The sequence below is a fragment of the Nannospalax galili genome, unplaced genomic scaffold (genome assembly GCF_000622305.1).
Source record: "Nannospalax galili isolate Female #2095 unplaced genomic scaffold, S.galili_v1.0 scaffold183, whole genome shotgun sequence".
In the NCBI taxonomy this organism is placed as follows: Eukaryota; Metazoa; Chordata; class Mammalia; order Rodentia; family Spalacidae; genus Nannospalax; species Nannospalax galili.
The window spans coordinates 1,807,434-1,821,596 of record NW_008350555.1 but is presented as its reverse complement, the minus strand read 5'-3'; the positions used below and the strand labels follow the sequence as shown (position 1 = coordinate 1,821,596).

Here is a 14,163-nt window from a genome sequence, read left to right as displayed (position 1 = left end):
ACAGCTGGGGCTACAGGGAGACCCTGTCTCAAAAAGACCAAATCAAAAAAAAAAGCAAAAATAATAATAAATAAAAAATTTTAAAAAAGTATTCCTTTCAACATACTGTACTAATTCAGTATTTTTGTTTTTCTTCTAGCTGATGGTGAGAAAGAAGATCAGTTTAATGGCAGTCCTCCAAGACCTCAGCCAAGGGGACCAAGAACTCCTCCGGGACCCCCTCCACCTGATGATGATGAGGATGATCCTATGCCTTTGCCAGGTGTGAAGTCAGTGCCATAATTACCCCCCCACCCCCAATTAGTGTTAAATAGTAATAAAAGAAATGAGGAAATGAGGTGCTGGTAATCAAATCTTGATGATTGTCCTCCCCAGCTTCCCTTATTCCATCAGGTTTATTTGTGTTTTTTATTTTTTCTAGTGGTAGAGGAACTTGTTAAATAATATATGTTAGTTAATTGGAAGCTGTACCAACAGTGCTTTCAAAATAGAGTATTAATGTAACAGAATAGTATGTATATGAGTACCAGTTAAAAATAAGTCATGTAAGCTGTGTGTGGTAGCGCATGCCTTTAATCCCAGCACTCAGGAGGCAGAGGCAGGCGGATCTCTGTGAGTTCGAGGTCAGCCTGGTCTACATAGTGAGTTCCAGGACAGTTGGGGCTACAGGGAGACCCTGTCTCAAAAAGACAAAAAAAAAAAAATGTAGTGTCTCTTCTTAGCAAAACCAATCTTAGTAACATAAAAGCTAAAGACTTAGTGTATAGTATAAGAACAGAAAATACCATAAAGTAGTATATTTTATTCGCAGCATATGAAGTTTTATATATATGTATACTTTTAGGTTTTTTTTTTTTTTTTTAGTCTTTCTGAGATAGGGTCTCCCTGTAGTCCCAGCTGACCTGAACTCACTATGTAGACCAGGCTGGCCTTGAACTCACAAGGATCTGCCTGCCTCTGCCTCCTGAGTGCTGGGATTAAAGGCATGCACCACCACGCCCAACTACTCTTTAGGGTTTTTAAAAATAATTTTAAAAATACATTTTATTATTTTTACTTTTTTTTAAATGTGTATGCGCGTATTGCCTGCATGTAGGTAAGTGCACCTGTGTCGTGCAATGCTCATGGAAGACAGAAGAGGCTGTTAGATCCCCTGGAACTGGAGTTACGGACAGTTGTTAGCTGCCATGTGGGTGCTGGGATTCGAACCCGGGTCTTCTGTAAGAACAGCCAGTGTTCTTAACCACTAAGCCATCTCTCCAGCCCCTCCATTTATATTTTTAAAAATAAAGTTTTATGGGGGCTTGAGAGATGACTCAGTGGTTAAGAGTTTCAAATTTATATTCTAAAATCTAATCACATATTTTAGCTTGAGAATTTTATCAGTTTAGATTATAGCACTTTATGGTTATTTTCTTTTTTAACCTTCTTGGGCTGTGGGAGTTCAGTTTTATCTCTAGAATTTCACTGAGAGCATAGGTGAAGGCATAGGGGCATAGAAGAGTAATAGAAAAATAATGAAAAATCTGGTTATGGGAGAGATCCCACATCAAGGACTGGGTGCCCAGGACCACATATGGAATGAGGACCACAACTGGCCCTCAGGAAAGGTGGGAGGTCTGTTCTAGAGAATCATTCCTTTCAAGATGAGAATCTGCAAATAACAGAGGCTTCCATGTCCCTTTTTATTGTTTTGAGGCAGGGTTTCCTGTAGTCCAGGTTGTCCTCAGATTCACTACGGAGCTGAGACTGGCTTTAACTCCTGATCCTTCCTGTCTTCATCTCCCAACTGTTAGGATTGCAAGCGTATACCACCATATCAACTTCTTTATAATATATGTATTAAAATATTTATATATTGCCGGGTGTGGTGGTGCACATCTTTAATCCTAGCACTTGGGAGGCAGAGGCAGGTGGATCTTTGTGAGTTCGAGGCCAGCCCGGTCTACATAGTGCGTTCCAGGACAACTGGGGCTACAAGGAGACCCTGTCTCAAAAAAAGACAAAAAAAGAAAAAAAAAATTTATATATTGTTTTATTTATTATTTTTTATTTTATGTGTATGCGTGTAGGTAAGTGCACCCATGTCGTGTAATGCCTGCAGAGGACAGAAGAGACTGTCAGATCCCCTGGAACTGGAGTTATGGACAGTTGTTAGCTGCTATGTGGATGCTGGGATTCAAACCTGGGTCTTCTGCAAGAACAGTCGGTCTTCTTAACCAATGAGCTATCTCTCCAGCCCCTATATTTTGTTTTTAATTATGTGTATCTGTCTGTGTGGGGTATGTGCCCATGCGAATGGGTGTCAGGTATTGAATCCCCCTGGAGCTGGAGTTATAGGTACTTGTGAGCCACCTGTCATGGGTTCTAGGAACTGAATTCAGGTCCTCTGGAGGAACAATGTCTGTTCTTAACCACTGAGCCATTTCTCCAGCTCCTTCTTATTATCTTACATTATTGGCTGGCCTTGAACTCATAGAAATCTGCCTGTATCTACCTCTCCAGGTCTGGGATTAAAGACCACTGTGCCTAGCCCTCCCTTCTTAATATTTTTATAAGCATAATTCTGCCATTTTCTTAATTCAAAATGTCATTATGTAGTTAAAGGCTCCAATCCTGCTGCCTCATGATGATATTTAAACCATTGAAATAATCTCCCTTAAATCTGTGTTTTCAGTGTCTGGTGATAAGGAAGAGGATGCTCCCCATAGAGAAGATTACTTTGAGCCCATTTCTCCTGATAGGAATTCTGTTCCTCACGAAGGTCAGTATTCAGATGATGGAGAAGTGGAAGAGGAACAGCAAGAAGAAGGAGAAGATGATGAAGATGATGTGGATGTAGAGGAAGAAGAGGATGAAGATGAGGATGACCGACACACAGTAGATAGTATTCCTGAGGAGGAAGAGGAAGATGAGGATGAAGAAGGTGAAGAGGATGAAGAAGGTGAAGGTGATTAATATTAGCTATGAGTTTTTAGTTTTCTGTACTAGAAACTGTTGCTTGGGCATTGCGAAAGAATTTATAATAAAGATAAGTGGGTTTTAAGAATTATTAAGGGTAGATGTGAAGAGATAGCTCAGTGGTTAAGAGACTTTGGTACTCTTCCAGAGGACCTGAGTTTGAGTCCTAATACCTATATCAGGTGGTTCGCAGCTGCCTCAGGCATTTGCACTCACATGTATAAACTCATATGAAAAAGACACACATAGGGGCTGGAGATGTGGCTTGGTTAAAAGCACTGTCTGTTCTTGAAGAAGACCCACATTTGATGCCTAGCACCTACATGGTGGCTAACAATTGTCTTTAACTCCAGTTCCAGGGAATCCAACGCCTTCTTCTGTCCTCCGTGGGCATTGCACGACATAGATGTACTTGTATGCAGGCATAACCCTCATAAACATTAAATAAAAATAAATACATATTTTAAAAAAAACTACACATATACACTTAATTAAAAATAAAATTTATTTATTTTTAATTTTTTTTGGTCTTTTTGAGACAGAGTTTCCCTGTAGCCCCAGTTGACCTGGAACTTGCTATGTAGATCAGGCTGGCCTTGAACTCAGAGATGGGCCCGCCTCTGCCTCCCAGGTGCTGGGATTAAAGGCGTGTACCACCACATGTGGCTGATAGTTTTTTTTATTTTTTTTTTAATTGAATTTTTGTGTATTTCATACAGAAAATCATCTTTATACCAGTGTTTTTATTCTTATGACAATGAATAGTCTTCCCTCCATGGAGGAAGCCAGGTGGGAGGAACAGCAGCAGGTGTGTGCTGCTGCTGCAGGTGATGTGTTCAGCACCAGGGAAACACCCACTGGTAGGAATGCCTGGCACTCAAAAGCTGTGTAACCTAGGACAGAATGGAAGCAGTAGCTCAGTCTGTCCTTGACCTCAGAGAGGGGCCCGCCTCTGCCTCCCAGGTGCTGGGATTAAAGGCGTGTACCACCACATGTGGCTGATAGTTTTTTTTATTTTTTTTTTAATTGAATTTTTGTGTATTTCATACAGAAAATCATCTTTATACCCCTTCCCCCCTTCCCCTTTGGCACCCTCCCGTATTCTCCCCCACGGGAGTTCATACATTCTGTCATTTGTGTTAGGGTCTGTTACGTAAAGTTAGTGTCCCCAGATGTCTCTCAGTGTAAGTTCATTCACCAGAGGTTTAGTCAGCCTGTCTAGAATCTGTTCCTTCAAGAAGATCAGCTCTTCCTCACCCAGCAGTAATCAGCTGCCAGTAATTGACTAAGATTCGGGCTTGCTGTTTCCACAGTTCTGTGCTGGGTTTTTGTCTGCCTGAGTTTGCATGGATAATAGTGCATGCTGACACCATTGCTGTAGGGTTCCAGGTGCCGGTAGGACTATTCCTGTATGGTCAGACACCTCCTGGCTTTTAAAATCTTTTCACCCACTCTTCCGAAATGGTTCCTGAGCCCTGGGTGGGTGGACCTCAATATAGGAGTCCTGTCCAAGGACCCACATTCTGCAGACTTGTATTCTCTGCATTTTGTCATTTGTGGCCATAAATATTTTTTAAAAAGGACTCTAAGGGTTATGTAGTTAGATCTCAAGACATGTGCCTATGAGCAAATGAGGTGCCTGTGTCTTTTGTGTGTCTGTTATTCTTGGTCAATTAGCTTGTTTATTTTTCCCACAGGCTTAATATGCTCTAACTAGCCTAAAGTGTCTGACTCTATGTCATTTCTAGTTTCTTGGGAGAGAGATTTTACTTGGCCTGCTACAATATGAGTTGTTCTTTGATACCATCAGCTTTAGTCAGGGAAGTAGAGTCATCTAGTAAATGAATGAGGAATTTGGTGGCTAGTTTTAGAGTGGGCATTGATGTTATAAGCTGGGCCCAATTTATAAAAATAGATGGCATGGCCAGGTGTGGTGGTACACTCCTTTAATCCCAGCACTCAGGAGGCAGAGGCAGGTGGATCTCTGTGAGTTTGAGGCCAGCCTGGTCTACATAGTGAGTTCCAGGCCAGCTGGGGCTACAGGGAGATGCTGTCTCAAAAAGACCAAAAAAAAGGCACTGAGGTACTTTTGACAAAATGCTGTGTTATTTTTAGAGATTTGTCTGGGTTGTCTGTGGGGAATCTCAGTTCTAAGTACATGTTGCAGTATGGTGCAATCCTTTGATTAGATTTTATTTTTCCTTTAAAAGCAAAAAGCAAGATAATTTTCTCATAATTTGTCCAAGAAATGTCATGTAATAATAAACATTTATGTAAAATGGCAATCTGCCTTGGCTTTAAAAAAAAAGATAAACAATAGGGTGATTCTAGATTCACAATGACCCTTTTATAAACATACAGAAATAGTTAAATTAATAAGTGATACTTTTCTTATCTTTTTCCATTCCCAGGTTATCAAATAATCTTTTTTGGATTTCTTGTGCCTGGCAAACAGTTGTTGCATTTCAGTCAGGCACTTGTTTTAACCAAGACAATATGCAGAGAAAAGTGAAAATGAGATTGGTTAATTTGATTTACAATCTCTAGTTTATCAGAGAGTTAGATTCTTTGAGGCCTTAATCTTTTCTTTTTTGGTCTTTTTGAGACAGGGTCTCCCTATAGCCCCAACTGACCTGGAACTGGCTATGTAAACCAGGCTGGCCTTGAACTCACAGAGATCACCTGCCACTGCTGGGATTAAAGACCTTAATCTTTTCATGAGTGTATTGTTTTAGCTAAGCAAAGGAATGTCAAAAAGTGCTGAAGTAATTCTCTGGAAACATCTTCCCTCCCCTCCCCTCCCTTCCCCTCTCTCCTCCTCCCTCCCATCTCTCTTTTTTTTCTGTATGACTATTGCCAGCATGTGTATAAGTGCATCTCTGTCGTGCAGGGGAGTCAGATCCCCTAGAACTGGAGTTACGGACAGTTGTTAGCTGACATGTGGGTGCTGGGAATCAACCCAGTCCTCCACAAGAGCAATCAGTGCTCTTAACCATTGAACCATCTCTCCAGCCCCCATTTTCTTTTCTTAAAAATATTTTATTTCGGGTGTGGTGGCACACGCCTTTAATCCCAGCACTTGGGAGGCAGAGGCAGGTGGATCTTTGTGAATTCAAGGCCAGCCAGCCTGGTCTACATAGTGAGTTCCAGGACAGCTGGGGCTACAAGGAGACCCTGCCTCAAAAAAGACAATAAATAAATAAATAAATAAATAAATAAATAAATAAATAAATAAATACATTTATTATTTTTATTTTATGTGTATGAATGTATTGTGTGCATGTATGTATGTCACCCTTGTTATGCAATGCCTGTGAAAGTCAGAAAAGTATGTTGGATTCTCTGGAACTGGAGTTGCAGATATGTTAGCCTCCATGTGGGTACTGGGAATTTGAACCCAGGTCCCTTATAAAAGCAGTCAGTGCTCTTTACCAATGACCCATCTCTCTAGCTCCCCATTTTATTTTCTTTCTTTTGTAGTTATTACTTGTTTCCATTTTTCTACAACTAGGTAGTAGTGTTGTCAGGAAATAAAACCAAAATATTTCTTTGTCCTTTGTTCTCTTTTGATCCAGAGTAAAAACCTGTGCATATTTTCTAATTAACACAGAAGCTTTATTTTGAGCTGGGCATGGTTTTAAGCACCTATAACATTTCTTGGGAGGCTAAGGCAGGAAGATTATAGGTTGCAGGCCTTCCTATTCACATACTGATTTCAAGACCAAATGGATAGGGATGGAGGTCAGTGGTAGAGTACTTAGATAGCATGTGTAAGGCTCTAGATTCAATAGTAACATACACAGAAAAGTAAATAAAATAAAAAATAAAGAAGGAATGGTTTATTTTGGCAAAACTGAGCTCTTTTTATTTTTCAAGGCAGGTTTTCACTTACCCTAGGTTATCCTGGAACTCATGTAATTGAGGATGACCTTGAACTTCTAAAGATTTTATTTTTAATTGTGTGTATGTATGTATGAGTGTAGATTTTTGCATGTGAGTGAGTGCATTTGCCTTTGGAGACCAGAGCTTCAGCTCCCTTGGAGCTAGAGATGATTGTGAACTGCCTAAAATGGGTGCTGGGAATTGAACTTGAGTCCTTTGTAGGAACAGTACATGTTCTTAGCCATTGAGCTGTCTCTGCAGTCTAGCTAAGCATTTGAAGTAAACAGAATTTCCATAAGACTCTTAAAGACCTAGGAAACTATGCCAGGAAAATGCAGAGAGGTAGAATAAGAAGTACAAAAAGAACCTGTAATTTTTTTTTTCTGAAAATACTTGATCTTATAATTACAGCATTCTTTTTTCTTCCTTTTATCCTCTCTCTCTCTCTCTCTCTCTCTCTCTCTCTCTCTCTCTCTGTGTGTGTGTGTGTGTGTGTGTGTGTGTGTGTGTGATGTATGTTTTCAGTTTGGGGGCATATGTGCAACAGTGTACATGTGAAGGTCAAAGTCAAAGGACAGCCTCAGGTGTTGGTCTTCTCTGACACAGGGTCTCTTGTTCACCTCTGTGTATGCTAGGCTAGCTAGCCTACAAGCTTCTAGGAATTCTCCTGTTTCAGCCTCCTGTCTCGCCAAAGGTATGCTGGGGTTAGCACTACCATGTCCTGTTTTATGTGGGTTCTGGTGTTTTGAACTCAGGTTTTTACACTTACACAGCAAGTGCTTTACCTACTGACTTATCTCCCCAGTCCTTGTGTGTGTGTGTGTGTGTGTGTGTGTGTGTGTGTGTCTGTGTCTGTGTCTGTGTCTGTGTCTGTGTCTGTTTGTATTTATGCAGCTGTGTGTATGAGTCCATGTACACATGATGACCTCAAGTCAGTATTAGATGTCTTCTTCAATTGCTTTTCAACCTTATTTTTTGAGACAGGGTCTGCCACTGAACCTAGAGCTCACTAATTTTGCTAGACTGACTGGGTAGCAAGCCCTAGGTATACTGCTGTGCCTGCCTTCCTGGTCAGTACCACGTACATGCTGTTCCTCATGTCTCTGTGTGTGTGCGTGCGTGTGTGCGTACGTGTGTGTGTGTGTGTGTGTGTGTGTGTGTGTGTATGGGTTGTGTGTAGGTCACAGATTGATACTGGGTTTCTTCTTAGATTGTGCTCTTTTTATTTTTTTTATTTTTTTATGAGTGTGAGTGTATTGCCTCCATGTGTGTAAGTGCACCCATGTCATACAATGCCCATGGAGGTCAGAAGAGGGCATCAGATCCCCTGGAACTGGAGTTACAGATAGTTGTTAGCCGTCATGTGGTACTGTGAATTGAACCCAAGTCTTCAGCAAGAGCAGCTTGGTTAATGTTCTTAACCATTGAGCTATCTGTCTAGCCCTGTCTTCTTTATTTTTTGAGACATGGCCTCTTGGTGAACCTGGGGTTTGCTGTTCCAACTGGACTAGCTGACCAAGCCCTCTGGGATCTAATCATCTTGTTGCCCTAAGTGCTGGGGTTATAGATTTGTGCCACTGTGCTCCAGCATTTACATGAGCTCTGGGGACCTGAACTCATGTGCTCATGCTTGCACAGCCTTTACCAAACCATTTCCCCAGACCTCACTCACAGCTTTTTACATGGGTGTTGGGTATCTGAACTCAGATCCTCATGCTTGAGTGTCAAGCACTTACCAAACTGACCTATGTCCTTAGCCCCCGACCCCACTCTCCTTTTTTTTGAAGACATGTTCTTGATATATAGGTCTATCTGACCTGGAACTCAGAGCAGTCTTCTTGCTGCTTCTCAAGTGCTGGGATTACAGGAGTGTGCTTCCGTATCTGACTTATACTAGTCTTATTTATCTTTAATAATATTTGCCCACTAATTTTTTTTTTTTTTTAATCTTAAAAATAATGTTGGGGCTCAGTAGGTGCCAAGCCCTGACTACCTGAGTCCCAGGACCTATTTGGTGGAGGGAGAGAACTAAGTCCTGCAGGTTGTCCTCTGACATCTACACATGCACCATGACACGTAAACACTTCTCCCTGGTGAATAAATAAATAGATGTAATATAAAATTTTAAAAATTTCTCAAGAAGGTAACCTTAATTTCTTCCCTTCTGAGGGATAGTTTTGCTATGTTGAGGCATTTCTAATTTTATTTGTGTCAGGAAACAGTGTCTGTTATAAGGCTGAACAAGTAAAATGGAAGAATTTGTTTAATAAGCTTATCCATAATTATGGTATTAGAAATTACAAAACACTGGAAATGGTTGATAAGTGGGAATAAAAGTTGATTTTATTAAAGAAATCAATTCTAAATGCTTGGTTTACCACGAAATAAGCTTTTTGATCAACCCCAATTCATGCATTAAACAAAAATGATGCAGTACTTAAATACTGTTTAAACTTATTTTCAGGGGATGATGGTTATGAACAGATTTCCAGTGATGAAGATGGAATTGCCGACTTGGAGCGGGAAACTTTTAAGTATCCAAACTTTGATGTTGAATACACTCCTGAAGATCTGGCATCTGTTCCTCCAATGACATATGACCCGTACGACAGGGAGCTGGTGCCACTCTTATATTTCAGCTGTCCATACAAGACTGCTTTTGAAATTGAAGTCAGTAGAATGAAGGATCAAGGTCCAGATAAAGAAAATACAGGGGCAATAGAAGCCTCAGTGAAGTTAACTGAACTACTAGATTTATATCGTGAAGATAGAGGTGCAAAATGGGTAACGGCTCTAGAAGAAATTCCAAGTTTAATAATAAAAGGATTAAGCTATTTGCAGTTGAAAAACACAAAACAAGACTCACTTGGTCAGTTGGTAGACTGGACAATGCAAGCTCTAAATTTACAAGTAGCCTTTCGCCAACCCATAGCCTTAAATGTCCGACAGCTCAAAGCTGGGACCAAATTAGTGTCCTCTTTGGCAGAATGTGGGGCTCAGGGAGTCACAGAATTGCTAGATGCAGGAGTGATCAATGTACTGTTTGATCTCCTGTTTGCTGATCATGTCTCATCCTCCCTTAAACTGAATGCTTTTAAAGCTTTGGACAGTGTCATTAGCATGACAGAAGGAATGGAAGCTTTTCTAAGAGGCAGGCAGAGTGAAAAAAGTGGCTATCAGAAACTGCTGGAGCTCATACTCCTAGACCAGACTGTGAGGGTTGTCACTGGTGGCTCAGCTATTCTCCAAAAATGCCATTTCTATGAAGTCCTGTCAGAGATTAAAAGGCTTGGTGACCATTTAGCAGAGAAGACTTCTTCTGTTCCTAACCATAGTGAACCTGATCATGACACAGATGCTGGACTGGAGAGAACAAACCCAGATTATGAGAATGAAGTAGAAGCTTCTATCGACATGGATCTTTTGGAATCCTCAATTATAAGCGAAGGCGAAATAGAAAAGCTTATTAACCTCTTGGAGGAGGTTTTTCACTTAATGGAAACTGCACCTCATACAATGATTCAACCACCTGTTAAGTCTTTTCCAACAATAGCACGAATTACTGGACCTCCAGAGAGGGATGACCCATACCCTGTTCTCTTTAGGTAAGATATACTTGTTTTGGGGGAGCTATTTTTTGCAGATCATTGGAGATAATTTTACATGATGATTTCGTTGTTTTTCATCTGTTCATATGCAATGTATAACTGTGTATTTCATATTTCAAAGTAGATATTCAGTAGGGAAACTCACATGTTACTGTGTATGGGTGAACTGGTATTGTTTTAGTATGTAAGTCAGGATTACTAACATAGAAGAAAGATAGTAAATAATAATGTTGCTTGTTTAAGCATGTCCATAAGCAAAAATAATGAAAAGTAACCTACTTCTTACATGGTAGTAGGAGAGGATGGCATAGGAAGAAGAGAGCTTGTCTCTGTAAGGCCTTTTTACTTTACTACTGGAGTACACTATAAGTTAAAATTATATTATCAGGGCTGGAGAGATGGCTTAGTGGTTAAAAGCACTGATTGCTCTTACAGAGGATCTGGGTTCGATTCTCAGCACCCACATGGTGGCTCCAAACCATCCTTAACTCCAGTTCCAGGGGAATCCAAAGCCCTCTCTGACCTCCATGACATTGCACGACACGGGTACACTCACATACGTGCAGGCAATACACTCATACACACAAAATAAAAATAATAAAATTTAAAAAATTGTATTTTATCAATGTAATTTTATGGTCCTGGTAATATATCTTTAAGTTTATCACTTGTTTCTGCCATCTATCTTTTTAGTTAGGTATTAATACAATTTTGCCATTGTTAGTACCAGAATCCACAATAGGTTTCTAATTTTGTCATATTTAAGGTGCTGTGTTTTGGTATTTTGCCTGTAATTTTCTTTATGTGTTTGAGTATATTATTTTTATATATGTAGATGCACCCATGTTGTGCCATCCCCTTGGAGGTCAGAAGGCGTTGGACCCCCTTGAACTGGAGTTAGCACAGTTATTAACTGCCATGTGGGTGCTGGGAATTTAACTAGGCCCTTTGCAAGAGCAGCCAGTGCTCTTAACTGCTCTCTCTCCAGGCCCACTGCTTGTAATTCTCTAACATAAAAATGGAGGAAGGCCCTTTTGTTATTTTGTTACTTATTTCTCCATCTGTGTAGTGGTAGGAAGTGGGGCACTTGTCTTCTTTAAACTCTGTACCGGGCCATTCTTGGTGTTAGCTATTTTTAGGCCCATTTTGGTTTCCCTAAAGCAAAGCCAAAGTCTTGGGTGCAGGTCCTTAGTTGAGAGCTTATTCTAAGAAGCAGAACTGTGTAAGGAGAGTGTGATAAGGAAAGGAGAAAAGCCAATAAAGGAGGTGTTAGAAAACTTTTCATTGTGGGTAAATGGGGCTCATTTCCCTGGAGACCCTCTGAGGAACTGGCTAAAATCAGTCCTCTACTTACCCACTGAATGACTCAGGCAGGGGCAGTTGTTTCTCTCTTAGGTTGAAGGACATTAGGTGTAAGTGGAGAGCAGAGTTGGGTGCCTAGGAGGAAAAGGAAGATAAAATGAGAATGGGGAGAGAATAATAGCATGCAAAATTAACACAAGAAACCACCGGGAAGAAAGTAGTGTCTGGTAACAGTAAATGGTTTCTTGAGTCAAATACACTTGAGAGGTTCAGAAAATAAGGATAGGACATTGCATAATGACTTTCGTAGTATAGATTACAGTTAGAACTTGAAAGAGAGCAGGTTTTTTTGTTTTTTTTTTTAATGTAGCAGTGGAGATGAGGTGTGGATGAAGAGTCACTGGGAAAGGAGGATGTGGAAGCTGCGTAGGTTATTATTTTTAGATACTTGGTTACAAAGCAAGATAAGAAATGAGGCCTGCAGATGTAGCTCAGTTCCTAGAGTGTTTGCCTAGCATGCATGAAGACCTAAGTTGAATCCCTAGCATTGGATAAGCCAGATATGGCATACTCCTGTAATCCCAAAACTTGGGAGATGGAGGCAGGAAGATCAGAAGTTCAGAGTCTTCCTGGCTGTATTATAGTGAGTTTGAGGCCAGCCTGGTCCAAGTGAGAACTTGTCTCAAAAAAGGGGTGGGGGGCGAAGAAATGAGGCAAACCAAAAAGGCATGATGTGGTCACAAAGCAAGATTTGATTTTATTTTTCTGGAATGGGAAAGTGCATTGTAAACTGGGAAGAATGACTCATTTAAAAAGTCAGTAGGGAAGCTCCAGAGTGCTTATCCCTGAGTAGGACACCTATATCAAATTTCTGCCTCCCAAGGCCCAGGGATCACTATAGAAGAGGGGGTGGAAAGAGTGTTAGAGCCAGAGGTGGTGGATGACCACAGGGAAAGAATTTTCCAGACAACTGGGCAATTACTCATATGAACTCACAGCAATGTGACAGCATGCACAAGACCTGTGTAAGTTCAAGGCAGACAAAAATCCCAGGATGGATGTGGGGAAGTGGGTAAGAAATCCCAAGCATACTGAGCAACTACTGGCTAACACTGGCTAACAATGACTTGGGACGGGGAGAGTCAGTCTCGTTTAAGGGTGACACCTTGGTAGATTGATCCAGTGGATGAACCCATGCCAAAGGACATTGGGGATACAAATTTGACAGTATAGGCCTGAACGTGTGTGTGTGTGTGTGTGTGTACACACATTCAGGTATTCAGCATATATATATGTACCAGAAATAGACTTTGGTTTGGAAAGAAGGGTGGAAACCATAAGAGTATGCAAATATAGATACTGTCATAGTATTGAAGATAGATACCAAAGAAATTGAGGGACTTGTTGCTGGTAGCTTCATTGTTAATAGAACAGGAAGTGGTCATGATACGCCAGTGGCTGAAGGAACTGAGTGTAAGGAAAGATTTTAAACAATCACTGGGGAGAAACTAGTAATTAACTGCTTATTGTCCCCCCACCCCAGCTACTGCATATAGAGAGAAGATAAGTATATCAGAGAAAATCAAGGGCTTGGATGCTGTGCTAAGGAATTTGGGTTGCATTTTTTAAAAAATAAATATTGAAAATTTCATGCATGCATATAAGGTGTTTTGATCAAATCCATGCCACTCTCTCCCCTCCAACTCCTCCTATATCTCCCCATCACTTTTTTCAGATAACTTCATGAACTCTTTCTTCTTTGATTTATTTATTTTTTATAGAGCTTTTGGCTGCACTAACATTCCCCCCTCTGAAGACGTAACCCTAAAATCTTTTAAGGACTAGATAAAAGCTCCCAAATATTTTTGACATTTTTGGCCTTTGGAACAGAGTATATTGCTAAGAGGCCCAAGGACATTGTGAGTTTTAGCCAAGAAACTGGCTACTTTTCTTTGGGGTCTTTTTACCCTAACTGCCTAGCCAATTCCTACCTCCTATTTGTATCACATCATCCTCTGAAGAGGTTACCCAGATTTCCAGTAGGGAATAGGGATGCAGACCACTCTGGCTTCTTCCATGCTAAACAGGGACGCAGGATGAGGCAATTGGGGTACCCCTTCAGTGGGTCTATCTAAAAGACTCCCAAATTGCATAACTCTTATATCTAGGGGGAAAAGAAAATCCTTGACTGGTGACTAGGCAATGTGAAGAAGTAAAGGCAAGAGTAATTAGCACTATAAGTTCTAGACAGGGAACTAGAAAAAAGTCAGAACAGGGCAATTTTCAAATGTTCATCTGAGAGTCCATTGGAATTTCTTGACACGAGCTTCCAAAAGCATCCCTCTATTGGGTCCCTCCTCATTTTTCTTTTGTCTTCCAAGGCTGGACTCTAGAGTGATAGATTCAGGAT

At 40.6% G+C, this 14,163-nt stretch overlaps 1 protein-coding gene across 2 annotated transcripts in view; it reads left to right on the top strand.

Moving 5' to 3' along the window:
• Positions 1 to 14,163, top strand: part of Virma (vir like m6A methyltransferase associated) — an 88,442-nt gene that overhangs the window by 18,875 nt on the left and 55,404 nt on the right. The window contains exons 6-8 of one of the 2 annotated variants that reach the window (XM_008847836.2): positions 140 to 262; positions 2,678 to 2,950; positions 9,308 to 10,448. In XM_008847836.2, coding sequence (XP_008846058.1) covers positions 140 to 262; positions 2,678 to 2,950; positions 9,308 to 10,448 — 1,537 coding nt within the window. The remainder of the gene's footprint in view (positions 1 to 139; positions 263 to 2,677; positions 2,951 to 9,307; positions 10,449 to 14,163) is intronic. The other variant, XM_008847837.2, reaches the window with a different exon arrangement.